At 39.4% G+C, this 27,302-nt stretch overlaps 1 protein-coding gene across 1 annotated transcript; it reads right to left on the bottom strand.

Annotated features, from left to right (window-relative positions):
* Positions 1–1,250: 1,250 nt before the first annotated feature.
* Positions 1,251–20,505, bottom strand: SLC33A1 (solute carrier family 33 member 1). The gene is made up of 6 exons (XM_074963719.1): positions 19,095–20,505; positions 14,929–15,119; positions 12,888–13,072; positions 11,403–11,520; positions 10,271–10,486; positions 1,251–7,208 (listed from the first exon to the last, which is right to left on the bottom strand). Exons 1-6 carry the CDS (start codon positions 19,861–19,863, stop codon positions 7,041–7,043), a joined length of 1,647 nt encoding a protein of 548 aa, XP_074819820.1. The 5' UTR covers positions 19,864–20,505; the 3' UTR covers positions 1,251–7,040.
* Between the last annotated feature and the right edge of the window lie 6,797 nt (positions 20,506–27,302).

Below are 27,302 nucleotides of genomic sequence, written 5' to 3'. Positions count from 1 at the left end.
AAATGTTGTCTATCCTATCTTCCAGGGAGATTCTGTGCAGGACTGGAGAAATAATAGCATTATGATATCTCAGGAACCAAGGAACTGAGATGTGAACTACTGCAGGAACAGGATATTTCATATATTTAGAACTATTTGTTTTTGTTAATGCTTATTTAACTCAAACATTGGACAAACTGTTGAAAGATTACTCTGTCAGAGATTCCACCCACGCATCTACCACCACCCACCTTTGTCCATTAAGCACAGAAAACTCCCACTCCACTTCTCTGGTCCAAGAACAATTCCAACAAAACTCAAGAGCATAATTTTTTCCTTATACTTCTATGGTAAACGAGCAGAAGAAAAAGAGCTTTAAAAATACCTCTCAGACCTGTATACCAGATAAAGCAACAAAAAGGAAAAGGGGCACAGAACCACTTTCTTCCATCACAGGTCATCTTTAAAAGCTATAGCTTTGCTTTTGGAAGAGCTATGAAGAATGTAAATTTTAGAGCAGTGGTTATCAACTGGGGGTAAGTAAAGGTCTTTGAGGGGGTACATCAATTCAATCTAAATATTTGCCTGGTTTTACAACAGACTATGTAAGAGCACTTGTGAAGTCAGAACTAAAATTTCAGTAGACAAAATGAGAAAGTAAACAATTTTTCAGTAATAGTGTGCTGTGGCACTTTTGAATTTTGATGTCTGACTTTGTAAGCAAGTAGTTTTTAAGTGAGATGAAACTTGAGTACACAAATCAGACTCCTGAAAGGGGTACAGTAGTCTGAAAAGGCTGAGACCCACTGGTTTAGAGTAATAGTATAAAAAGTAGAATCTACCCACCAGCTGGGAAAAAAAGCAATCTGATACTGTAGGTATGTACTAACTAGAGACAGATAGATAGTGGCTGCTCCCCTAACCAGCATAATGCTACAGAGCATTCAGAAGTTCGGGCTTTGTTATTCTCACTGTTTTTACAACAATGCAACTTCATTGATTTCAAAGTTAATCTTGATTAACATCATTGTAAGTAACAGTCCTTTAATTTTCTCCAACCATCCACAAGTTAGGGGAAGGGAAGTAGAACTGAAATCTTCTTAGGAATAATTTGAAGCTCAGAGAGATTGCCAAAATCCTTTCTGCCAATTTGGAGATATAGAGTCTTAGAAAGACCCCACAACAAACGCTGTATGTAGTACAAATGCATTTGTACTGCCAATTTCTGCTATTCAGTGGGGTCCAATACCAGTTACCAGCAAGTCTGCATTTAATTATCCTTTATTTGAAAAAGAAAAAAAGTATTTCAAGGAATGCTTTCATTGCAAAACAAAGTGAAATGCACAAAATACCTAAAAAACCATTTAAATTGTAGCATCACATTATTGAAATAAGTGGAACAAATTAATCGAAAGATCTTCCAGTCTAATGTTTCCATAAATTCAGCATTTTACTGATGAGCAAGGAAGTAACCATCTGGTGTCTTGTCACACTTTAATAAGTGAACGATTTTAAGAGTCCCAGAACAAACTTCATAAACTTGGAGACACAAGATGGGTGAGGCAATATCTTTTCCTGGACCAACTTCTGTTGTTGGAAGGGACAAGCTTTCAAGCTTCACAGAGCTCTTCCTCAGAGTGAAGAACTCTGACACTCAAAAGCTTGTCCCTTCCACCAGCAGAAGTTGGTCCAGGAACAGATATCACCTCATCCACCTTGTCTCTCTCATATCCTGGGACCAACACAGCTACAGCACTACAAACAATAATGAATCCTTTAACAAAAATATTTTTTAAAACAATAGTTTCTCATTTTAGCAAAATGAATTTGGAGGTAACTTTAAATAAAATCAGCCATTTACAATGGTCCCTGGGCATGTTAGTTATGGTTCCACTGTAGTTTTGTTCCAGTTTAACAAGATTAATATTCACTTTAATTTACTTTAAACAATAATAATTTAAAATAGTAGTGTGTGCTTTATTTCTCTTGTATCATAAGCAGACTGCACAGAATTATTAAATCTCCCCATTTATTAACATGTATCTCCAGGACAGTACACTTAATAGAAAAACAATGTTTTTGGAATATTCTAGCATACACATACTATTTTATTGTTTTCCCAATATTAGTTCAACAGTAACTGAATTTCATAATAAATTCATTCTTAACCAGAGTTCCTGGATATCAGCCAACTGCTGAAATCACGTCTCCCCAGTGCTAAATATGAAGAGGTTAATTTATGCAGTACATTCTACCAGCTTTCATTAACAGTACAGAAGTAATCATTACCACACCAATGGCCATATCCACTTTTATATCTTACAGGTCTATCTCAAATTACCAGTTTTAGGCTTCTCAGGAAAAAGCAGTATATTAGACAATACCAATATGGTCATGACATTTCAGATACAGTACAGAGTTCAGTCAAACTTATAAACCAAGGCAACAATGAAAAGAGTATTCGTGTTCCTGTATCAAGAAACTTTTAATGCTATGTAGAGGGTTCAAACTTAAAATGTTTCACACAACAGATTTCAGCCTTGCAGATCTAGTAACAAACTAGAAGTAACCATGTATTATAGGATTTTCGCTGGAAAAAATGTTCTTTGAAATTTGTGTTACGTTTGAACATTTTACAACATTTCAATTAACTTGTAGTGGAAAAAAAATCAAGTTGAGTTCACAAAATATAAATCCTCTAAACCTGGATTTTTCCATGATAGAATTACAAGGTAGTGACTTATATCAGAATGATATTTAATAAGTTATAAAATATCACACACCCAACCATGTACAGACAGCCTTCAAAGCATCTCTTTGCCGTAGCTTTAGATGATGTGCAAAAATGGTTATGTTAAGAATTCTGACTGGTCCTGCAAGATTCTGCGTACTTCTGCAAGATGCTACAAACCCTCAACTCCTACAGTCTTCAAATGGGAGTTGAGGGTGCTCAGCACCTTGCAGGACTGAATCCTAACAAGTTTGTTGGATTAATGCAATAAGATCCATTCTGTAATATAGACTGTGTGACAGCAGTTCTCAACATAGGGGTGGGGCCATCAGCAAGTCTTACTCATTCACAGTGCCACTCACTCAAATTTTGCCTGGCCACCCCTCAATCACGACAAAGGGGAGGGCCAGGCCAAATTTGAATGAGTGGCGTTACGACCACAGGAGTGAGCAACATTGTGTCCTGACGCACAGGATTGCAGCCACTCAAATTAGGGTTGGTCACCCCTCCATCACAACAGAGGGTCATCTGGGCCAAATTTGAAGAAGTGGCAATGTGACCTGGCACACAGGGTTGCAGAGCCCACTAGCATTCTTTAATGCTGACATTGAGAAATACTGCCCTGAAAACTTTGTGGGTATTAAGGTTTACAAGGTTTCCTAGCCTATGCACAATTAGTCTGTTGATCTTGCTGTCTGATTTATGTAAAGTAGCATCTCCTTTATTAGAAATCAATATATTAATAGGTCCAGTTCCATCCTGATTACATTGGAAAATCCCATTTTGTGAAGCAAGGCTTCAATATTAAAAAAAAGGGTGGGGGGGGGGGCAGGAGGAGGGAAGGCCTGGCTCATGAAAGTTGAGATCCCCCAGTCTAACATCTCCCTGTCCTGTTTTATTAAGACTCGAGATCTCTACACCATCCTTTATCAGTCACTTATATATTTATACCATATTTCAGATCACTGGTTGTTTGTTTTCAGGTAGCTTTCAATGTAATTTCACAAAACTACAATGAAATATTAAAACTTTGCAGAAAACTCGCTATTATTGGTACATCACAAAAGTTGGTACTAGGCTAATCTACTTGAGTGCTAGTTAAGAATAAAGTATTTCTAAGCAACTTGAGACACTAATTGTTGATTTAAAAGGGAAAAAGGTTTAAATGCTTGTGAAAGGGTAATAGACTGTGAAAGGGTAATAGACTGACAGCATTAGAATTTTTTTAAAAAAAATCTCTTTACAATATGAATACAAGAACATTCCCACACTGCCCAACCAATGCACCTCAACTCTGTTCTGGAGAGACCTGGAAACAAAGCAGATAACTTCAGTTTACATGGCCTATCAATCCTTCAGCTCTTTCCTGTGACTGCTAAACTAGAGTGCTTGATATTTATGACAAGACCACCTACCTACTAAGAAAGGGTCTGAGAACACCAACTTATTTGGCTGAGATCCTTATTATAGGTGATAAATGATAATGACTTTTGATCACTGCAATCCAGAACTAGATTCAGACTAATGAGCTAGATGTGCCTGTGTACAAAGATCACTAGTCATTCTGCTCCCTAGGTGTGCTGTGGAAAAAAGTTTATTTACTTGGTGCCATAAAACATCTATTGACTAAGAGGCAATATATTTACCCGTTTACATTATGCAATGTTTCCACATAATAGTACCTAGAATGTGCTTCACTTTCCCCAATTTCCCATTTAAATATTAAATAGTAAGTTATCATTCCAGTTGAAATCTGTGCACATCTAGATCTTAATAAAACGTAGCTACCATTTTTAGCATCTCTGATCTGGTGTTATATTTTTTAGATGTTAATTCCTTCCCTTCAAAACAACAATTTATTCCTCTTTATGAGAGAGAAAAAATGTACCGTTAACAGGATCATTTAGCAATCTGCCACTCAAATATTATAACTGCAGCATTTCCAATTTAAGCAATGTTAAAACACAGCACAAGATAGTCCTTCATTTGACAGACCAGACATTGCAAGTAGTTATTAAACTATGTCTTTTACCTAAAGAAAGTACATTTCAAATACCTTACTTTGTTTTACTATTGATTTTGGTTTTCGGTTTTATTTAGAAATTGAAAAGGTGCTCTGATGATTAAGCTACTTCAAATACAAAACATTTTATTAATAAGAATCACCTTGGCACATGTAGAATCAGTAATACAGAACTGCAAAAGGAGGGCCAACTGTAAAAATTTCTGCATTTAGTTGTATATATTCTGCAGTCCATAAGTTTTTGTAAAAGCAGGCAAAAAGTAAAAGCCACATTCAAGCCATTAGAGGACTTTTGGTCATGGCTGAAAACCGACAACTGTTTTCCTATGCTACTAAACCCGGCAGTATGTTCTGTTTGCACTTATCCAGCAGACAGTAATGGGTTGAAATTAATGCAAATAATTTAAGCTCTATCTTAAAGATTTTGGAAAATGAAAATATTTCATGCGAGAGCTGTGCTTTTATATTCAAGTAAGTCGGCTTGATTTCTTAATCAGTTATTTTAAGAGAATTAAAATACGGATAATGTGCTATTGCTAAACTGGACCAACACACTGCAGCAAGAGGAAACCGGAGTTCATAACTCCAGCTATGTCTCAATTCTGCGCTTCTGTGTTCTCTGATGACATCCAGCCAAATACAAGCTTATTTTTTTATTGTGGGTGGAGGTGACGAGGAGGGTGAGAGGAGGTAGGGGAGCAATCTTTAGTACTGAAACAAACAAACCTTCCCTCCCAACTGTTACCAATCATCTTTTACTCCCCAGACCTGAACAAAAACCCTACCATTATGTTTACTCGTAATTCAATTAGAATCAAGAATTAATGTTAATTTATATTTCAGCAAAAAACAGTTTCCTTTAAAAATATTAAAAGCACACAAGACAGGTGGAACATCTGATATTTAATTGTGTATTATAAGGAATCAGATATTAACCTGTCATACCTTTACAAGGTATTTTTAATATCATTCAATTGAAGAATGATGTATAACATACATCCAAAAAAATATATAAGTGCCTTTTCATTGGATATACAGCACACTGTGCGTCATTAAGGCACTCAAGAAGCGGATTCATCTGATACTGAATGTAGCAAGCAAATCTCAATTACAAAGTACCAGTTTATGAGTTTTTGAAGGAATTGTTGTAGATGATGCAACATATCTTGCTTGGTACAGTTAGTTACAACCTATTTCTTAACTGATTAATGTGCTGTAATGAGCAATTTTATCACAACCACACACTACATCTTTCAAAGGCACTGAATGTCTTTTGTTCACCCTTCTCTTTGGGCTATACATAAATGTTTATGACTTCTCACTCATTTTCTAATCTGTATGTTCCAATTCTCTCGTAATACAAGAGAGATACAGCTAGTCACATTTCTCCCTCACAAATGCAAACAGAACCCAGTAAGGATTACGCCAGCTTTTATTATTTTGAAGCTTAGCCTTTAACACACAAAAGCTTCAACACTCGATCTGACCCTTCAACACTCAAGGCTTACTAAGGGCATTGTGCGGCACTCATCACATAAATCCCACCTCATACTAGTTTTACTGAAAAGGAAAAAAAAACCAGTTGATTTACTTTTTGAAACAAAGTGCCTTGAAACAAGAGGAGACAAATTAAAAGCCATAACTTTCAAATCTATAAAAAATGTTATGTTTCTTATAAATCTTTAAAGCTTATAAAAGCCAGAAAATACATTTAAAAGAGGCTTTTAAACACAGTTTCATCCATTGAAGTGTGGTTGTGGTCAGGAAAGTGATAAGAAAATGACATGGGTGTTCTACATTTATTCTTCCTCAATCACTGCTAGTTTATATATGCTTAGTTTACAAAATTAAATATTCTTTTAAATGACAGCACTGCCAAGGCCAACTTGTTAATTGATCAAGCCAAAATTGTTTCTGCTTAACTTTTTTTTTTTTTTAATATAAAGAGAACACAGAACTTTGCTGAAAATGCTGATTTTGAGATGTATATGTGTGGAACAGTTTGCTCTTCTATAGCTACTGCACTGCAATTTAAGTGTTGCTTGTCTAAACAGATAAAGGCAGCCATGAGGACATAAATGTGTAGTACAAACTTGCCATTTTTGAGAATTACTTTTCTGACCTTAACTAGATTTTCACATAGAGCAAATGGTATTGCATACACAAATGCCACTTTTAGTGGTCTTAGTTTTCCCAGCCATTTGGCATTTTAAAAATATGTATACTCCTGTTTAATGAGTATGAAATGTCTCTGCACTAAAATTAAGCTCTAACAATTTGCTAGTTCCATCCAGTATTTAAATTACATCAGTTGGTCCTCTTGCATTTCCATGAAGATTGTCCTTCATCTTGCAGCTTTTTAAGTTTTGACCCAAGGAGGAACCACCAGACAAATCCCAGAGCAACGCAGATTATGGATTCTACATAATAACCATCCAGCATCGTAACACAAGAACCACCAAGTTTTGTACAGTGCTGTGAGAGAAACAAACATATTTATTAAACAAATTGAAACATTTGCCCAGTATTTCTTTATAGTGAGACAAGTGCTTAAAATTCAAATATAGAAAGGACTTTTGCTGTTATCTAAGTATATTTTAAACAAGCACACATTTTAGATTCCCAATTATGCTACCCTTCATAGTTGCCTTTACCCCTTCCCCCCCCAAACATTAGTTTCTTGGCCAAGAAGAAAAACAATCAGTACAGGGAGATGAGCCACACAAAGAAGTATATCTTGTCCAATACAATAAAGTACCTACACCAAGACTGCCACAGTTATCGGTGTTTCCACCTCCAGAGTAGGGTCACAGAGGGCAGCCATAGATTGGCATTCAATGGGAGCATGAGTACAAGGAACACAGAGGGGAAACCTTAGTCAGAGAATCCCTCTTTATGGGGCAGTGAGCTAACCCTGAGTAACAACTATGATCTTCTTGGTTGGGGGCTTCATTACCCACAGATCTTTGGATTCCACTTCATTATTCACTCCCTCCTCTTGGATGGTCAACAACCCTACAGAGGGTATTAAATTACCTTCTTTCCCCATGTGCTTTGGGCAATGGGGGCATATGGGCCTGGGGATCAATTCAGTTACCAAAAACAAACAAAACAAAAACACCAAAAACCACTATGCCTAGCTTGTGCATTGCATACAGATGGAAAAATTGCAATCAGTATTCCAAAGCCCATGAAAAAATGTTCATATTTCAGAAGCCTAGACTCATTTTTAGAAGTCAAACTCTTGCATTATACTGTATTACAGACCTCTCATATTGTCTGCAGATCTACAACATTATGTATTCATTTTGTCTACAACTATTCTTGGTATCTATGACTATGCCTACGAAGCACATCTTGAGCATATTTCCTTATACCTTTTAAAAAGCACTCCCCCCCCCCCAAAAAAGTGTTTATAGTGCAAATTCATTGCAGTCACTATGCATTTAACAGGAGCGAGAGAGTACTGAAAGCAACCCCCCTTTTCTGAAGTGCTGTCCAGACCAGCAACACGTGGACAGGGAAGCAAAAGGAAACGATACAAGTGGGGGAGACATGGAAACGGACTGGAGGAGGAAGAGATTCACTCACCTATTTCAGGGAGGAGGGCGAGTGGATGGGAGATCTAATTAGTAACAGGAATGAAGAGAGGTATACCTAGGAATCTTAGATTTATCAGGGCTGGAATCAATTTTTTTCCAGAATGGAGAGTTGCTCTGGTTTAAAGAAATCCTGCTTTGCTCCATACCTATTGTTTGGATCCAATATTTATATCCCTAGAATGCTTTGTGCAATCAGTGTGCTTCTACAGCCCAAACAGTATTCACCATAGAATGCTCTTATGTATGTAGACGTTTGAGCCATGAGCAACAAGGGGTTTGACTAAAGCAAGTGAGTCATAAGATGCCAGTTATTTCTTGCTTCAGCAAAGACGTGAATCTGAAGCCCTCATTTCCCCAAAGTTCTTTACTTGTTTGTGCTGTTTTGCTCTGCCCTGTGTGCAATAGCACAGCGTGTTCTATTCTCCAGAACATCCACAAGAGCATTAGAGAGAGGGGGAGTGGAGCCAATTTCACTGCTCTAGAAGCAGTGAAACATCATATGGTCAGGAAGATGGGATGATCAAAAATGGGGGAAGTAAAGAAAAAGTCAAAATTAGAAAGAAAGAATCAGAAGGTGATAAAACAGAAAACCCACTGAGGAGGAAAGAGAGGAAAAGCAATGGGGAGGGGTGGGGAAAGGAGGAGGAGAAGGGGGAAATATCCTGCCAAAAATAATTAAAAAGCACCTAATCACAACATTTCAAACTACAAAATCCTGATCCACCCAGGCTTGAGGGGTGTAACCACATCCTCTGTACTCCTGCTACTAATCCAGTCCTTCACTGCATCCCTGAGAAGCCTCTTATTCTCATTTTCCTGTCTCCTCCCCCTTCCCGCCATCTATAAAGAAAGAAGTAAACATCGTGAAGATGTAGTTTTCCAACAGGAGCATATGTGTGTGTTTAATAACTGAAGAGTAGATTCAGTAGAAAAATGAAACTTCATGTTAGTGGAATATAAAAAGCAACTGGACATGGGTAGGGATAGGGTCCATAGTGACCTAGACAAATTGGAGGATTGGGACACCCCCCCCCCCCAAAAAAAAAAAATTGATGAGGTTCAACAAGGACAAGAACAGAGTCCTGCACTTAGGATGGAAGAATCCCATGCACCGCTACAGGCTGGCCTTCAACTGGGTAGGCAGCAGTTCTGCAGAAAAGGACCTGGGGATTACAGTGGATGACAAGCTGGATATGAGTCAGCATTATGCACTTGTTGCCAAGAAGGCTAATTGCATATTGGGCTGTATTAGTAGGAGCATTGCCAGCAGATCGAGGGAAGTGATTATTCCCCTCTATTCGGCACTGGAGGCCAAATCTGGAGTACTGTGTCCAGTTTTGGGCCCTCCACTACAAGAAGGATGTGGAAAAATTGGAGTGAGTCCAGCGGAGGGCAACGAAAATGATCAGGGGGCTGGGGCACATGACTTACGAGGAGAGGCTGAGGGAACTGGGCTTGTTTAGTCTACAGAAGAATGAGGGGGAATTTGATAACAGCCTTCAACTACCTGAAGGGGGGTTCCAAAGAGGATGGAACTAGGCTGTTCTCAGTGGCGGCAGATGACAGAAAAAGGAGCAATGGTCTCAAGTTGCAGTGGGGGAGGTCTAGGTTGGATATTAGGAAACATTATTTCACTAGGAGGGTGGTGAAGCACTGGAATGGGTTACCTAGGGAGGTGGTGGGATCTCCATCCTTAGAGGTTTTTAAGGCCCGGCTTGACAAAGCCCTGGCTGGGATGATTTAGTTGGGGATTGGTCCTGCCTTAAGCAGGGGGAAAGCAGGGGGGACTAGATGACCTCCTGCAGTCTCTTTTAACCCTAATCTAGGATTCTCTGAGACATTTTGAAGGCCTTTGAATGTGCAAGACACATTAAGAGAAACCATTATAATATTTAGACACATCAGAGTGGAGACCATCACACTTTCCAAACTTACTTCTGCAGCAGCTGTAGTTCCACAACTCTGTTCCTGTGCGCCTATACACTCTTTCACTGTAAGTGGATCAACAAGCCAAAGAGCTACCGTAGCAGGCCAGTTTCCTCCCAGATTCGACACAGTGTTTAGAAGTGTCATATATGTTCCTCCAATCAATGGATCACTAACTTTGGCATTGAAAGCCATTATAGCAACATACATGCTGTATAATGTAATCTGATGGGGGAAAAAATAATAAAATTGATTCAATTATTCTTAACTGTTTTTAAATCTAAAAACACATTACTTGAAATATAGTAACATTTATTTTATATTATTGCAGTTCTTCCAGAGATCTGTGCGGTTAATCACTAGAAAAATTGCTTTGTGGTCAGGATTTGTCTACATTCAACAACACTAGGAAATCTTGCCATTTGGTTTGGCTCATATATATGTAGACCCAGCCTCAGATGTTTTGGAATTATCTGAAATAGATTTCAGATATGATAGATCAGATTGAATATGCTTTAATAAATACAGAGTTGTCAATCAGATTATTTCAAAGACACTTCACAAACACTGACCCCGTTTCAAAGCCCACTGAAGTCAACAGGCTTTGTTTTCAACCCATTGTGCTATTTCTAACAGTCAATAAAATGCAACTTTATAAGCTTTTTAGGGAAGGGATCTCACATGAATTTCTGTGTACTTTTATGGAACTACATAATCATCATGTTGGTCAGACTCAAAGGAAAATGGTTCCCCTGACTCCCATTCAAATGGGTTTCTTTAGCTCACTTTCAGAAAAATAATTGCTGGAGAAAAAAAAGCTGATCTAGTGAATAAAAATGTGGCAAGAAATCTCTGATGAACCACACTAGAGCAAAAAGAAATCCTCTGAGCAAGCTGATTGATCTGTTCTACTGTATCGGTTTTGTTATTCAGTTTACTAGGATTATAAAATGGAGTTATTAGTTAACTCCATTTCATAACTTTATTTCAGTCTCCCATTATAAAAGCACCAGTATAATTAAGATGAGGACAAAGCCAGATTATAACTTATCCTCTTGTAAAAATATAATTAAGATAGAATTTTTCTGCAGGGGGCATGAATGGACTATCTTTATGACAACAAAATGTAGCAACTTGTTACCTGATGTAAAGCATAACTCAGCAACACCACAATATAGTAATAGATAGGAAATCCTCCTTCATGTTGTACTTTAGGAGTCCACCAAACCAAAAGAGCAAATTCCAAGCCTATCAGTAACCTGTAACAAAGGGGAAAAGACTAATTTTTAGCTTCTGAATTTAAATACGTGGACATGAATCACTGCATATCTTGCAAAATCTATAGCATTCATGTGTGAGCAAAGATGCTTTTTAAAATAGTTAGTGATGTGAATCCATTTATCTGAAAGATTATAGTAAAAACTTATTTCAAATATACCTAAAAATGATTCTAAGATGGACACCAACTGTTTTTAAATTCATTTGTGTGTATGTGTATATATATAATCAACTGAAGTTATAAACATTTTGTACGAAGCTAGTTTTGCTTGGCAGTGAATGGTATAGCTAAGGTTATGGAAAGTCTCCAGAAATAACCCTCTCCATTTTCAAATGCTCATTACTTTCAGAAAGTTCTCTTTTGGGTGAAAACAACCACACAACTTAGCTAAGGGTCTGTTTTTTTAAATTTGGAGCAAAGAGAGACTACTTATTCACTTTTCAGTTATGCAAGAGCAAAAGAAATACCTTTTTTAAACTGCAGGAAAAAAGAGTAAGACTTTTGTGCATATGTATCCTGAAAAAATGGCTGAACTTTATATTCAGAAAATTGAAATTTTACTATTTATTGAATTACTGAACAAATACACAGTATTGATATTAGTTGCATAGATGGGGTTTGTGCTGTTGCATCACTGTGGAGTTCCATTTGTTTGACGGTACTGCAACCCTGGAAGTACACAGTGAAATCAGCAGAATCTAAATTCCCTTTTTCTACAATTTAAAGAGGTATTAAAATACTAGACTACTGTGTGACAATTTTAGACATTTAAGAGACATAAAATGCAAATATTAAGTTTCTCATCCTTGATGCACCCATATTGCATAAATAGGCTGACTACCACTTCCCTTATTCTCACAACTGAACCCAGTGAGGTATATGGGACTACTAGCATGAGTATATCAAGTAGGATTTAGCAGATGAAATATTTTGGATTACTAGTTATGGGCCAGATTTTGCCATCCTTACCACTGAGAAGTACCTTGCTATACAAATACAGTCACTGACTTTAGTGAAACTAATTGTAGAGTAAGGTACTACTCGAGTAAGGGTGGAAGAATATCACCCTGTACTGTCAGATGTACACCTTGCTTAAAGCAAAAGCAGCGTAATTCTGCTTTCAAATATTCATGTCCAACACTAACTGACTTCAACAGAAGTTGCACAGGTGTATTGGAGGTAAAAAATGTGCCCTGAAACGTGAGCAAGTTTTCTATGAGAATCTTAACTTGCATAATTCTTTATGTCTGTATGTTTGAAAAGTACAACCTTCACATCATATTAATTTATTCAAACTACACAATTCAAATACATTGTATAAACGTGCACTATCATCTACTTTTTTACCTAAAAGGCATGGCTTTGTAAAATGTGTTCAGTGGCCGTGGACCTGCTGTGTATTTGCTGATGATCAGAGGCAATATTATCTGTAAAGGTACTATTGGAACAGCTAGTAGAGCTAAGTGTTCTTTAGGTACTCCTTCTTCCACCAATTTAAGTCCTGTTACTGCATCCGCTGCTGAGAAGCCAACCTGCAATGTAAGTTATAAAGAGAATAAAAATCTGAAAGCCAATGACAAACTTTGCTAGACTATCAAAATTAAATTTCTCCAAATATTCATTAATACTGAGTAGTTTGGCACTTAAAAGGAATTACAATTTTCTTTTTCCCCCCCTATAGTTCACTTCCAAATATAGATCCAATCCTGTTGCAAATTCTGCATGGGAGGACTCCTGCACATGCACACTGCTTATTGTAGTATCAAGGCCATACTGAGAAAGTTAAAAGCAGCAACAAATTTCCTGGTCATATGAATGCTGCAGGTAACAATGAAGACTATCAATATAAAACTAAAGAAACGTACATTGCACAATTTTATTTGCAATAGAAATTAAATCGACAGTGCCACAGAATTCCAAAGACCCTGCAAATACTCAAGCATTCTCCAAATTGCAGATTAGATTTTAGAATTCCAAATTAGAGGAAACAGCCTTGCCAATATACTGGAGATACAATCAAAAGTTCACACAAGCCTCAAAGAAAATCGTGCTGCAACTCTAATTTTAAAAAAATGTCTTTACATATTGTAAATAATGTACCTAATTCCAGGGTGGAGAAAAATCAATGATTTTAAATAAATAAATAAATAGATTTTATTTAAATCGGATTTTTTTGATAAAATGCTTTTTGAGGAAAACATGCATCTAAAAATAGTTTTACTTAAGATACGTTATAGCTCAAAGATATCTCATTATGGAATAGGGATAATAAATTCTAATTCTATAGTATGAGACAATGTAATGTTTAAGAAAAGCTTTGTAAATAAATTCCAATAGTTCATGGATTAGGGACCCAATCTTATGGGGTTCCACAGACTTCTGTATAGATTATTTAGGTTAATCTTTCTATCCAACCAATGGGACTCAGTGCTCAGTCTAGACGATACCATCAGAGATGCTTAGTTTTGCAGTTCTCAAACTGTGGATTTGAGTCTCCGGAGGTAACATGCTTGTTAACAGCAAAAAACGTTTTTAAACATACATACATACATAGGTGAGAAATAACAGACCTCAACCCTATTGTCCCTCTGCAAATTTATGTACTCAGAGTCAATCCCTCTCCTCTCTAAAAGTGCAAAGTTTCAAAAAGTTCAATTAATAGAAGATTGTTGGGGGCGGAATAGATCTGGACAAGGAGAAGAAGTCTGGAGATAAATGTGAGAAGCAATGGACATACGCTTGTTTTGTTAAAATATTATATGTTTGCTGTAGAAGAAAAAAATTCCAGAATACTTAACGTTGTTGTTTTAGTTAAATAAAATAATTTAAATGTCTGTCTGGTGATGTTCTCCTCCTAATACACCATGGCAAGAAAATCCTCCAAATACTAATGATTGATCTGTTGAATTGGAGATAGTTCACCTCCCAAGGACTTTATAAATATCTGCTTCAATTACCTTTGGTAAATGAAATAACCAAACAATCATTCATTTTCTGATATAGCTGTAAAACTAATCTGAAAAGTTTTCAAAATAAATCATGGTTTAAAAATGTATAGTGTGTACCTTCTAAAAATGAAACCTACATCTTATCTCAAAGTTGTGAAGAATATGTATTCAAGTTATAATAACCAACAAGAATGCACTCTTATGTAGAAAACCATGATTAAAATCGAGTCTTCCTGCCTAATTCATATCAAATCATTTAAAAAGGGAGGTTTAGATGCAAGTCTTTTGTACATCTCTACTTAAAAACAAGAATTACGCACACTTTAGATAATTTGCAACAAGTAAACAGTGAAAAAAAAATTTCTGCCATGAAAGGGGAACACAGTTTGAAAATATGGCCCACATGTTATCAATTATTATTCATACGTATGTTTACTCACTTTTGCTGTTAAAATCAGGATACAGAAAGTAAGAACTGCTGGCATTCTTACTATCGAGAAGAGCAGTTTGTACGTATCAGTAATGCCTTTTGTTTCTTCTTTTGATGGTGTTACTTCCTTGTTTTCCTTTTTCAAGAGGGCAACTAAAGTAGTAGTTATTAAGAAGACAGCTCCCCAGAAAAATAGGAAATCTGAAATTAAATTACCTCATCATAATTCAAATATATCACTGTCTACATTTTGTTAATTAGCAGCTCAATATGGGAAATATTCAAGAATATACACAATACCTTAGTAGATGGGAATTACAATCATACCAATCATGAGTATCAATAACATTAAAACTCATGTAACCCCCCAAAAACTGACATAAAATGTTCCTAACTCTGCAACTGTTTGTTCTCCACATTACCTGCAGGAAAAAATGGCTAACTGGTGTCATTACAAGGATGTTTGTATATTTGTTAGTTCAGTGAGCATGTTGGGGAGAAGAGTCTGGGGTAAAAGTGAAATTAAAATATAAGCTTTTAAGGAATTTTAAATGTATATACAGCCTTTTATCCTCAAACATCTCAAAATACTTTAAGGAAAAAGCACTGTGTAATGGTTAGACAATAGGATGGGAAAATGAGAATTCTGAATAGGAGCACTTGTGGCACCTTGGAGACTAACAAATTTATTAGAGCATAAGCTTCCGTGGGCTACAGCCCACTTCATCGGATGCATAGAATGGAACATAGAGTAAGAAGAAATATATATACATACAGATAAGTTGGAAGTTGCCATACAAACTGTGAGAGGCTAATTAGTTAAGATGAGCTATTATCAGCAGGAGAAAAAAAAACTTTTGTAGTGATAATCAAGATGGCCCATTTAGACAGTTGAAAAGAAGGTGTGAGGATACTCAACTTTCAGGAAATCTATTTCACATCCGATGAAGTGAGCTGTAGCTCACGAAAGCTTATGCTCAAATAAATTTGTTAGTCTCTAAAGGTGCCACAAGTACTCCTGTTCTTTTTGCGAATACAGACTAACACGGCTGCTACTCTGAAATCTGAGAATTCTGAATGTCATTCTCGGTTCTATCACAGACATTAACTCAAGGGGATACACAGTATAACTTCTCTGTGCCTCAGTTCTACACCAACAAAATGAGGATTATATTTACTTATATCATAAGAAGTTTAAAGTGTGTAAGATCCACAGATGAAAGATGGTACAAAACAGTCAATTAAAAATTCACTATACTACAATAATTGCACTGTCACTGGAGGGGGAATTATATTAATAGATTTTGTTTTAAAAGGAAGGAAAAGATTGGTAACTTTCTGAATTACTAAAACAATCCTGTACAGGAAATTAATTCACCTAGGGTGATATCTGTACTGTGCCTTTTAAAGGTGTAGGATAGCCAGGGAAAAGGGTAAGGCAGCCTTCAGCCACCCTTATGTCCTCCTGATTCTGGACAACTCCCCTGGCATATAACTAGACAGTACACAGCGTGAAGGGCCTAGAGCACATCTTTACCACATCTTAGTATTTCTGGGTCAGAGGGGAGAGAAGAAGATCATTTAAACTGTTTCTCCTATTTGCTGCCTCCATAATGTTTCCCTCCATAATGCTTCAAATATTTCAATAAAAAGGAAAAGGCCATGTGCTTTGACAAGCCTACATTGCTGATTTAGTTAGTCCCAACTTCTTAGATTCCTCCTCCTCCAGAAAAAAAAACATAGGGGCCTCAAATGATCTTTTATATGATGTAAAGTATCAGTTTTCATTGTGCTGTACTAATAGTGGTCTCAGCATGTACAACAATTTGACAGCATGTACAAAAACTGCACTGTGGTACTAGTGCAAAAAGGTGCCACAGGGCAGACAGTTGCTATTGCAGTGCTAGACCAATTTACTAGGATTGAGATAATGCTCAAAGCTGTAATCAAAAGATATTCCTATTTTATACACATGCTTCTAATCAAGTCAATTTGCACCAGCTGCAGTGATTAGTTTAGCTGAGAAAAGTATGCAGAAACAAATGAAAATCAATGAACTGTTAATTAAGATTGGAAATCTTAAATTTAACTTGGTAAAAGCAACCTATTCTTCCATCCAAAATGTCCACTACTGATCAGTATGCAGAGGGGGGGAAAATGTGAAAAATCTTTTTAAAAATATCACTTAAAGGCTAATAAGCCTGTATTTAAGAGAGCACATAAATGAATTACACTTAGTGACAGTATTCCATAATGATAAAAGTTCAGTGAAACATATTGGGGCAATTAAGCAGTTATTAACCTAATCATCCTTATGAATCCTATTCTACAGTCATTAAAATTATGTCCAACCAATAAATGACTAAGGTTTCTTGCTAGTGCCAACATTTAAGACATTGATTACTTCCAAGTAAGTACACTAATGAAAGAAGTGTTATTTCTAAACCTAAATTAGTGTAAATTTTATTTTGATGAGAGATTGAACATAAAGAAATGTAAATTTCCCTAGCTGATGATTAAGTGTACTAAGGTAACTTGCTTTTCCCACCATCATCCAGTTTAGCATTTAAGGACAGGTTGAACAGGTTTGGTTATTTTTTTTATGAATGTCTCTGTGATAGTCACAGATCTCTTTTGTAAATAATACTATTCATGTAAACTAAGGTGACCTGAACATTGTGGGTATGTGAAACAGAACTGAACCTCCTTAGCAAAGCAGGAGCACACAACCTTATCCAGCAACTGTTGGAAGGAGAACAACCTGTCACAAAATCATGGTGGAAGGAGCCAGGAAAGTGTCAGAACTGGGGAAACAAGGAAGCTGCAGGGTGGAAAACGATAGAGCGCCAAACCTTGGATATGTAGTTCCATTTGGAAAATGCACACACAAGCCTATTGCCATGTATGCAACACCCAGAGCTGTAATGTCACTATATGATAGTATTTTTCCTATATAAATTAGCATTCATGAACAAACCATACCTACCTACCTACCAACCATGAGAATGTTAGTGCCTGGGCAAGGGACCAGCTTGACACCCTGCAGACTGAAGTCCCCCATTTATCCACAGAACACGGACAGCATGTGGACAGACAGCACAAACCTCTGTTAACTCTTAACTGGGAAGCCCACCCCTAGAGAGAAGAGGAGAGTTCAGGTTCTTTAGCCTCTCTGCTGAGGCTGCCATATGGGGTGCCAAATGTGGTGGCGTTTTTGTGATATAGCCACAAATGAAGAGTGACCATCCAACTCAAATAGCCAACCCATGTTAAAAGTTTCAGTTCACTACTAACCATGACCACACTAGACTAGTGACCTGGAACAGTTCCCGGTTCCCTGAGCTGGATAGCTCAGATTCGGATCCTCTGAGCTATCCAAGTTCCTTGGGAAGTTTAGTTGCCAATGCTCAAGCTTGTCACAGCACATACAAAACATCTATGCTTTAACAACTTCTGAAATACCTGGGCAACATACGTAATAAATACAGCCTACATATACCCAAGAACAAAAACGCAGAGCCTAGTGACTGACAATACCACAGACTGTTATGCCATGATTCAGGGATACTGTTTTTCAGGAAAGATTGTTATTTACATTTCCACTAATAAGGCTTGGAAAGATTCTTAGCATATCTAGTCCTGAACATTTATATTTTTGGGGCTACCATAAAAGGAATAACACTGTTCATGCAAATACAATATGATTTATAATCTTGGGAAAAAACAGCAAGAAAGAAAAAGATGATGTTCGTCTAAAAGAGGATCAGCTCAAAATAGCTTTAAATTATTTTGATCTAAACAGAATGAACCTTTAAAATTCAAACCAGTGCTGACTTGACAGCTCTGAAAACTGAAATTCCTCTATACTTATAAATGTACAGGTAATGACACTTCAAAGTTTCCCCAAAACATTCTGCATGCCTTAACCCTGAGCTAGAAGGATGACCTCTAAATTTAAGGGGTAGTGACCATCCCTCTTAGCCTCTTTACAGAGATTGCCAATTGCACTCATTTATCCACTGGGACCTAGCTTAAGACCCCACATTTCACCTAAAAAAACAATTTTCAGTCATTTTCAACCTGGATAACATTCACTTTTAAAACAAACAGAGGTCGAAGGTTCCAAAATCCATTACAACTATCATGATTTGAATTTCAATATAGTATAGATGATACCTGAAAGGGTAACAATTCCTTTGGGTTGAGGTTGGAACCGCAAATATTTGTTACAGAAGGAGGGAGATTCAAGGGCCAAGAACAAGACATTTCCCAAAAAATAACCAGCTGTTTGGCCAACAGAGTTACAAGTGGAAGCATAGCCCACATTTTCCCGGGACAACATAGTCAGTGCCCAGCCATCCACAGCAATGTCCTGTGTGGCGGCCAGGAACTCAAACAAAAAGAAAGTCACAGTGAGGGCCACCACATCAGGACTCTTGCCCTCCACATCGCCTAAGAGGAAGTCTACCTGTGTGGACAGGTACATCATAAAAAACCCCAGGATGTACTGAGTGGGCACAAGCCAGGACTTGCGGCGGCCAAAGCTCTTGAAGTAGACTGCATCCACCAATGGGGCCCAGAGCAGCTTGAGACTGAAAGGCCAAAAGACAAAGCTGAAAAAAGCCTGGTCCTTATAGCTGACATTCTTGCTCTGCAAGATGAATGGGATGCTGCCTGCCAGCCCCAATGGGATACCCTGTAGTACATACAGAAAAAGGAGGAGCAGGATACTACCCAGTTCTGCCCGATATCCCCGGGATACCATGTAGGATGGTGAGTTAAATCCCTGAAGAAGTGCCTCTGTGTCATCTTCTCCTGGTCTCGCAGTGTGATTATCCATGCACAGAGCTGGTGGTGGAGGCTTAATCTCCATGTCCATGGACTGGTGGTAGCTGCCAGGCCGGCGCTGCCGGCTGCTGTCCTTGTAAGAGATGGTTGGGCTCATGTTGCACACGAAGTCCGGAATTTTTTTGGAGGGGGGCTCCACTGTTCCCCAACAACCTTATAACGGCAAAGAGAAGCTCCTGCCCACTGTCACTCACTTGGGACGCAAGTTCCCAGCTCCGCCCACCGCAGGCCAGCGCGGGATGTGCATACGCCACTCCACTCACGCCCAGGCTTCCCAGGGACGGGGCTGCTCACCTTTGCCCACCACAGAGCAGGGGAGTTTCAGCGCCCTCTGCTCGCCAGGCCTGGGGGGGTGATCAAGTCTCCACTCCCTGGGTCACCTCTTTTATGTCGAGAAGGCACAAGGAAGTTCAGCTCTTCCCCTTGCCGGGAAGCGTGTGCACTGCGAGGGGGCCCTCCGGTCCGCCGGAGGGGGGCGGGGTTGGTCAGCGTATTCCGCGCGAGACGGATGTCGCTCCCCTTTACGGCTCCTCTCGCCTAGCTCGGCGTCTTCGCGGAGTCGCCGCTCCGCTCCACTCCCGTCCGGCACTGGCCGCTCTCTGTCCACCAAGCATCCCTGTGGTGCTATCAATGGGCTTCAGCGCAGTACTTCCGGCTCCCCTGTCCCGTTGGGTCCGTCCTATAATGGCTCCGGAAATACTCGCCAGCACAACGCTTCCTCCGAGGGGACAAGAAAGGAAATCTCGCGGCTGCGCAGCCTAGCCGGCGTGGTCCCACCCCATTGGTGGGGAGGTGGGTGACGTTTGGGTCAAACGAGGCCGCTTTGTTTAATAGCATTCAACCCCCTGCCACGGAGTAGTGCTGTCTCTGGCCGTCTGCGGGAACTACTCCGCGCTCTGCGGCAGCGCCCCCGCCAGCCTCTCCAGGACCCACTACAGCTCTGCTACCAGTAGGACTTCCCTGGTCTCGCAGGCGCTGCCCCTCTCTTTCCCGCCCTACATCCCCAGCCTCAGCTTCCCACTCCGCCATTCTGGGGTTCCTCCTTCTCCCTCCCCTCCCCTCCCACAGCTGGAGACCTTAACCCTTACTCCAGCCTTCCTCAGGGCTTCCCTCCCAACGCTTCCTGCAGCTGCAGGTACCCCCACCAGCTGCTCCCCGTCCAAGGCCTTCCTCTGCCCCAGCTTCTGCAGTATCCTGCAGTCCCCACCCTGGAGGCCTCTGTTTTCTCATGGTCCATCATGGATACCTCTGTCCCCTACTTATCCCATCGTTGCGGGAGGGGGGGGGGGGGAAGTAGCAGACCTTGTCCCTTTCTCAAGGGATTGTGTTTGCCTTCCCTGAAACCACCTTAAAAATAATCACGGATATAGGGGTCTTCCAGAGAAGTGATATCACCTTCTATAATACTGACAAGATGTGGCCAAACACTGGGCGTGGGGTGGGGGCATGAGGATTATGGGAAGGAAGTGCAACCCCACAAGGTTTTCCTGTGCTATGGGGAAGTCTCAATCAAACATGGGCAGGAACATTCTTGAGCACCGGAGAACTGGTGGAAGAGTTAGGCTTCCTGGGCACACAAACCCCCAGAATTGTTGTAATTTACCAAATAGATCAAATTTGGCTTCCAGAGCCTGGATGTATTTAAGGAGCCCGCCAATTTAGAATTCGGAAAAGATCCTACTTGGCCCTTAAGAGCATTATCTTTGGTTGGTGCCTGATCTTGATAACCAAATGCAAATGGGTGACCAGTAGCCACAGATGCTGACACGCACCCTGGGGAGCCTGGTTCTTCATCTAAGCAAAGTCTGGCTATGAATATTTCTAGAGCCCCCACAGCAGGTTTCTGTTTGGGGGCACATCAATGAAAAATAAAGAAATAGTGAACAATTCAATTGTAAGAGCCAACACAGGCATATTACAATCTGACTGGTTAAGAACTGGATATTGATATAAAAAAAAGTAGTCAGAAGGGTACTTTAAGAAGTGCAAGGGGACTGCCAGTCTCTCTGCTGGTGAGGCCATTATGTGAATACACACCCACTTTCTAATAATATCACTCATATTATTTGTATAATGTATTCCAGTGTCTCATTTTTAATATAGGAGACAAGGAATTTCTCAACAGATACAATTTCACCTAGTTGTCCTTCAACCATGCAGCTACATGTAAAACTGAATATATCAGAACCTTGTAATTTGAAATGACTCAATATACTGGTATCTAGTATTAAAAGGCAGATAAACAATACTGAACATTGCTCCCAGAGTATGCATATACCATGAAATAAGTTAGAAATCTGTAATACAGTGACATGTATGAGGAGCAGAAAAAGCAGTTATAAAATTATATTTTTAAGGATCTCTGATCAAGAAGAGATTAGTAGGACAGCATCTTTAAACATTTTAGATCGATATACAGTAGTATGATCAAAAGTATGTAACATCTCCCACACACAATAAATTGCTACAATTAAGCAAGGAAAGATAAGCTAGACCTAATTTATAATAATATAGTAAAATTATGTGTTATTAAACAGTCATTGAAAGTTTAGTAATAATATTCTGTAGGCAGATCACTAAACTGATAATTAAATAAGAACTAAAAAGACATTTCATATAGAGATGTCAAGGGAAAGCTGTAGCTGAACCAAATCAAATTACTTACTTTCTTCATTCTGTGAAGAGCTGTGTATGTCAGTCATTGAAGAAGGATGTTTGAAATCTTTTTTCTAAGATAAATATTCTTGATATTTAAAAATATGACTACATTTGTGATGTCAGGTAACTAGTTAAAAAGGAAAAATTCTACGGGAGAGGGTGTAACATGGAAACAATTTAATTAATAAAGTGTTAGGCAAATCTATCAAGACCTGCTGCTGCCATTCATTGCAAACACATGGAGTCATAGCCTGGGGGGAAGTGTGCTGTAGGGAGTTTGAGCACAGGATGGGGAGCTAGGAACTCCTGAGTTCTAATCTTTATTCTACCACTGACTTGTTTTGTTAATCTGGCCAAGTCACTTAACCTCTCTAGCCCAGATCCTCAAAGGTATTTAGGCTTCTAACTTCCATTAATTTCAATGAGGATCTGGGTCTCTGGGCCACCATCAGTAACACAGAGCTAATAAAACTTACCTACATCAGGGTTCATAGTAGAGTAATTTGTTAATGTTTCCAAATGTAACTTAAATAAGTGCTAAGTATTAATTGCCTCCCATTTTAGCAAAACTGTAAGATCATAATAAACACTAGAGTGTGGCCCAGATTTTGTGATAACTATAAAGTAGAATTCCTCTTACATACTAATTATACAGTCCTTACTACAAATCTTGTCTTGCAACTAGATACAGTGAATGAAGGCTCTCCATCTTTATCAAGTGGATCTTATAACCTGAAATGCCTACTCCATAGATACATATGGGACCCATTTCCAATTGTTTCTTTAGAAGCCTCAAAAGGCATATAGAATAGTATTAGGAATGTCTATATATGGATAAACAAGATATAAGATATGGCTAACCCAAGCTAATCAATCTGTGATAGAAACCAAAATTATATGACTGGTAGCATCACTTATTATTAAGGTTCCCTGAAACTTTCCATTATAAGATCTGTTTTCAGCGACTTACAACTTTGCCAAACTTTAGCTGTTCAGGCTGAAGTTTTCCATGATGGTATCTACCTCAGGCTGCTATTTTAAGCCTCAGACAAAATGGTTCAGCTGTTTTCGAGAATGACACTAGTGTAACTAGGGAAAAATACATTGTTTTGCAATGTAAAAAAATTAATAAATCTGGCAACTTTTTCTTTGAGAAGCTCTAGCCTTCCCATATTTTGTAGCTGGGACTTTAAATTTGGCAAAGAGGCTTTGTGTCAGGAATGTGCCTTTTGGTGTTCCTGGGAAAAGCTGTCCAAGTTATAAGCCTTTGCAAACTGAGATTTTTTTTTTCAGATTCTCAGTAGAGATTTCTTAGGTTACCTCTACACATTGAACTTGGAATGTTACAGTTCCCAGCTCAAAGAGACATACCTGTCTTAGCTCTGATAGAGCTAGTGTGCTAAAAACAGAGCATAGCCATGATGGCACGGGCAGCAGGAGAGGCTAGCCACCCTGAGTACATACCCATCCAAGATGCTAAGTACTGCTCAGGGTGCCTAACCCCTGCCGCCTTTCATACCAACGTTGCTACACTCTAATTTTAGTGCACTAGCTCAATCAGAACTAGCATGGAAATGTCTCTTCTAGCTGGGAATCACAACCCCAGTTCGAAGTGTAGACATACCCTTAGAGTTTAGCAAATAAAGACTGCTCACTGAGCATGTTCCATCCCCTCACAACTCCAGCCAGGAGAGGCTGGGCATGGCAACAAAGAACAGGGAACCTGTCTCTCCAGTGGTCTTAATTACTTCCCTGTTATGTGCCCAGTCAGTGTGGAGGAGAAAGCCAACTGACTTGAAAGCAAAGGGGACAACAGCTGGACTCAGGGAATGGAGGTGGAGAATAGATTGGGACAAGGAGCCTGGTGAGACTGGGAACAAAGATGGGGACCAATTGGGCAAGGAGATTGGAACCAGGAGCCAGGTGCTGGTGGGAAACTGCGATTGGCTGAGCAAAGAGACGGTGGCTGGATGGCAAGGGGAAGCTGGGTCTTGCTGAGAAAAGAGGCAGGTACTGGTTGGGCAAAGAGACTGAGCTTGGGATGGGGGAGGGGACACTGGAACTGGAAGCCACAGGGGGGGAAGACTGTGAGCCACTAAAGAAAATGTGGTAGGGAGACTAGGAACCAGTTGGTGGGGGAGACAATGAAAGGAAAGAGGAGCCAGGGCTCGGGGATGACTGAAACTGGTTAGACAAGGAGACAGGAAATTGCAATGCATGGGGATGGAGGGGGGTGCAGGCTCTGGGGTAGGGCCGGGGATGAGGGGTTTGGGGTGCAAGCTGTCCAGGGGCTGCGGTGAGGAGAGAGGACTCCCCCCAGCCCTCTCTCACTGCAGCAGCTTGGAGCCAGGGGAGAGCCGCCTCTCCCTGGCTGCAGCAGCTCAAGTGGGGCTGGGCTGGGCTGAGGGAGGGGTTCCTCTTCCCCGACTGCAGCAAGTCCGGGGCAGGTCTGCGTTGGGGTGCCTCTCCCATGGTGATGGCAAGTCCGGGGCAGGTCCATGCTGGGGCCGGCGGGGCTTAATAGGCAGCTTCGCAGCCACACAACTTAAAGGGAACTTAGGACAGGAGGGTATGCATCCATTACTAGAGAACATCCCCTTCTAGAACTTGGAATGGAACTCAAGATTCCCAAGCATTGGTATTATTAGTGCAGGGTATTACCATGAAAATAATTTAACCATACATTCCTTTATTAAATCCAAAGGCCAAATGGTACTCATACAGTTCTGGAACAGCCTTTCAAGGGAAGCAATCTGGACTGTTGAACAGCTGTGACCCCTCAGTTCTCCAACCTGGAGTGTCTTTTACATTGCTTCACTGTGAGAGTAACCACCCTTGGTCTGCTCACACACAGCCTCCATCATGTAATTTATTCACAGCTATAGTGTATGTAAATTATTCTCAGCTATGACCAACCACTCTTGTACTGCGCTGCAGAGCAACACAATCAAATTTCCAGCCACAGGCTTCCCCCCAGAAATGTGCATCTTGTACTGCCCAGCCCTCTCCTGGACAACTCCAGCTCATATAAAGTCTGTCATTTTATTAATAATATGCACAAATCCTGTTATCTCAAATAGAATTTCCCAAACACTTCAATCCAAGCACACTGGTTTAGATAAAACAATGAAACAAGTTTATTAACTATAGAAAGATAGATTTTAAGTGATTACAGGTAATGAGACATAAAAGTCGGAACTGGTTACAAAGAAATAAAAGGTAAAAAGCAACTCACACCTAACTTAACAAGCTAAATGATTTCAAAGCAAAAGTCTCTCTCACCATGTTTGGGCACTATTACTGGCTGAATTTCTTCTGCCAGGATCCCTCCCCAGTCCAATTATGCTTCTTGTGTTCTTCAAGTGTTGTCGATGCGTGAGTAGAGATGAAGGGACAGCACTTTTGGAACATCTGTTCCCTTTTCGTATACTTTGAAAATCATCGCCAGCTGACATTCAGGAGACAGCAAGTCTGTGGTGCTGGGAACCTCCAGCTGTTTCTTTGTCAAAAAATAGATTTCTTGCTCACACCCTTTTTCTTGCCAAAGAATGGCTGCTTAACCAGGTCCCAGTCCATTTGATTTTGTTGACACCTGGCTGAGGTGTCAGTTTGCCTTTTGTCTCTGAGGAACTGGTTTGTGCGTGCTTTTCTAAACTTGGAACACATCTCAGCAATGTCATGCCAGTAGAATTTTATAACTTTACATACAACGTTGCCACACATTTCACCGGGACAATAATGATCAGCAAATTATGAGTTTTCAAATGATACCTCACAAGGTACATTTTGTACAAAATTTATCATAGTTTTGTAAAAAGGGTGAACATAGGGATAGAGACTGTCACACTGTGTGTTCCTCATTTTCTGGGGGCCCAACTTGATATACCTTGGGTCTGATAGGCAGAAGTGTTGAGCACTCACAGCTGCTACTGAAGTCAATGGAAGCTGTGATTTGAACATCTAAAGTGGATATCAATCCTCTTGATAATTTTATATCAACTTATATTTTCAAGGCTATCAGTGCCCCCAGGTTGGTTCATCTGTAGGGGTAACTTCCACATTTTTCAAACTTTCTAGGCAAAACTAACTTTTGGTCCCCATGAAGACCACAGAGCCCCTAACTAGAGGGACTTTAAATATAAAGGAAATTATCAGAATAAAGAAATATTTAACATGAAACATCTGAAAAAAAACCTCCCGCAAATTATGAAGATGACTTACTCCTTGAAGAGATTTCTTGAGGGAAAAGATTTACTTCCTTGTAATGAATACAAGAAAAAAAAGGGGGGGGCAACTAGGCACCTCTAGTGAATAAAAGATAGAACTACATGACTTGTATGCACAACATGGAAAAGGTCAGGTTTTCTTTGCTTTGCTCTAGCTTAGTCATATGGTCTGTAGCCTGACCCTGAGAGGTGCTGGGCTGCTGCAACGAGTAATGGGGGCTGTAGCTCTAGGATTGGGCTTCTAATCAGTACACTTTAACTTGAGGTTTATGGCTTCCCCCCCTTAATCTGATTTTTAACCATGATTCTTTTTCTTAAAATTAGCAAGATTTTTTTTTAAAGTTCAAATGAAATTTCTAAGTATATTTAGACAGGTAACAGTAGTAACTGGCAGCCCTCAGTTTGGCCACTTTTGCTAGTTGCTAGTGGCTCAAACCTGCCGTCCACTCAGCTAACCTCATTTTTCTATCTGTATGTCTCAATTTATACTGTTACGTTAACAAAACTGTCACAAACACACATTTTCTCTCTGCTAACTTTAGTGCTAAAGTTGTTACTGCTTTTTACTTCTCTTTTGACTAATACTGCTACTTTGAGATCAGTTCTTCTCCGATTCTTAAATTCTGTGGATTTTGTGAAAAATATATTTGGC

Source organism: Natator depressus, chromosome 9 (genome assembly GCF_965152275.1).
Source record: "Natator depressus isolate rNatDep1 chromosome 9, rNatDep2.hap1, whole genome shotgun sequence".
Taxonomy (NCBI): Eukaryota; Metazoa; Chordata; order Testudines; family Cheloniidae; genus Natator; species Natator depressus.
This window is presented reverse-complemented; position numbering and strand designations above follow the sequence as displayed.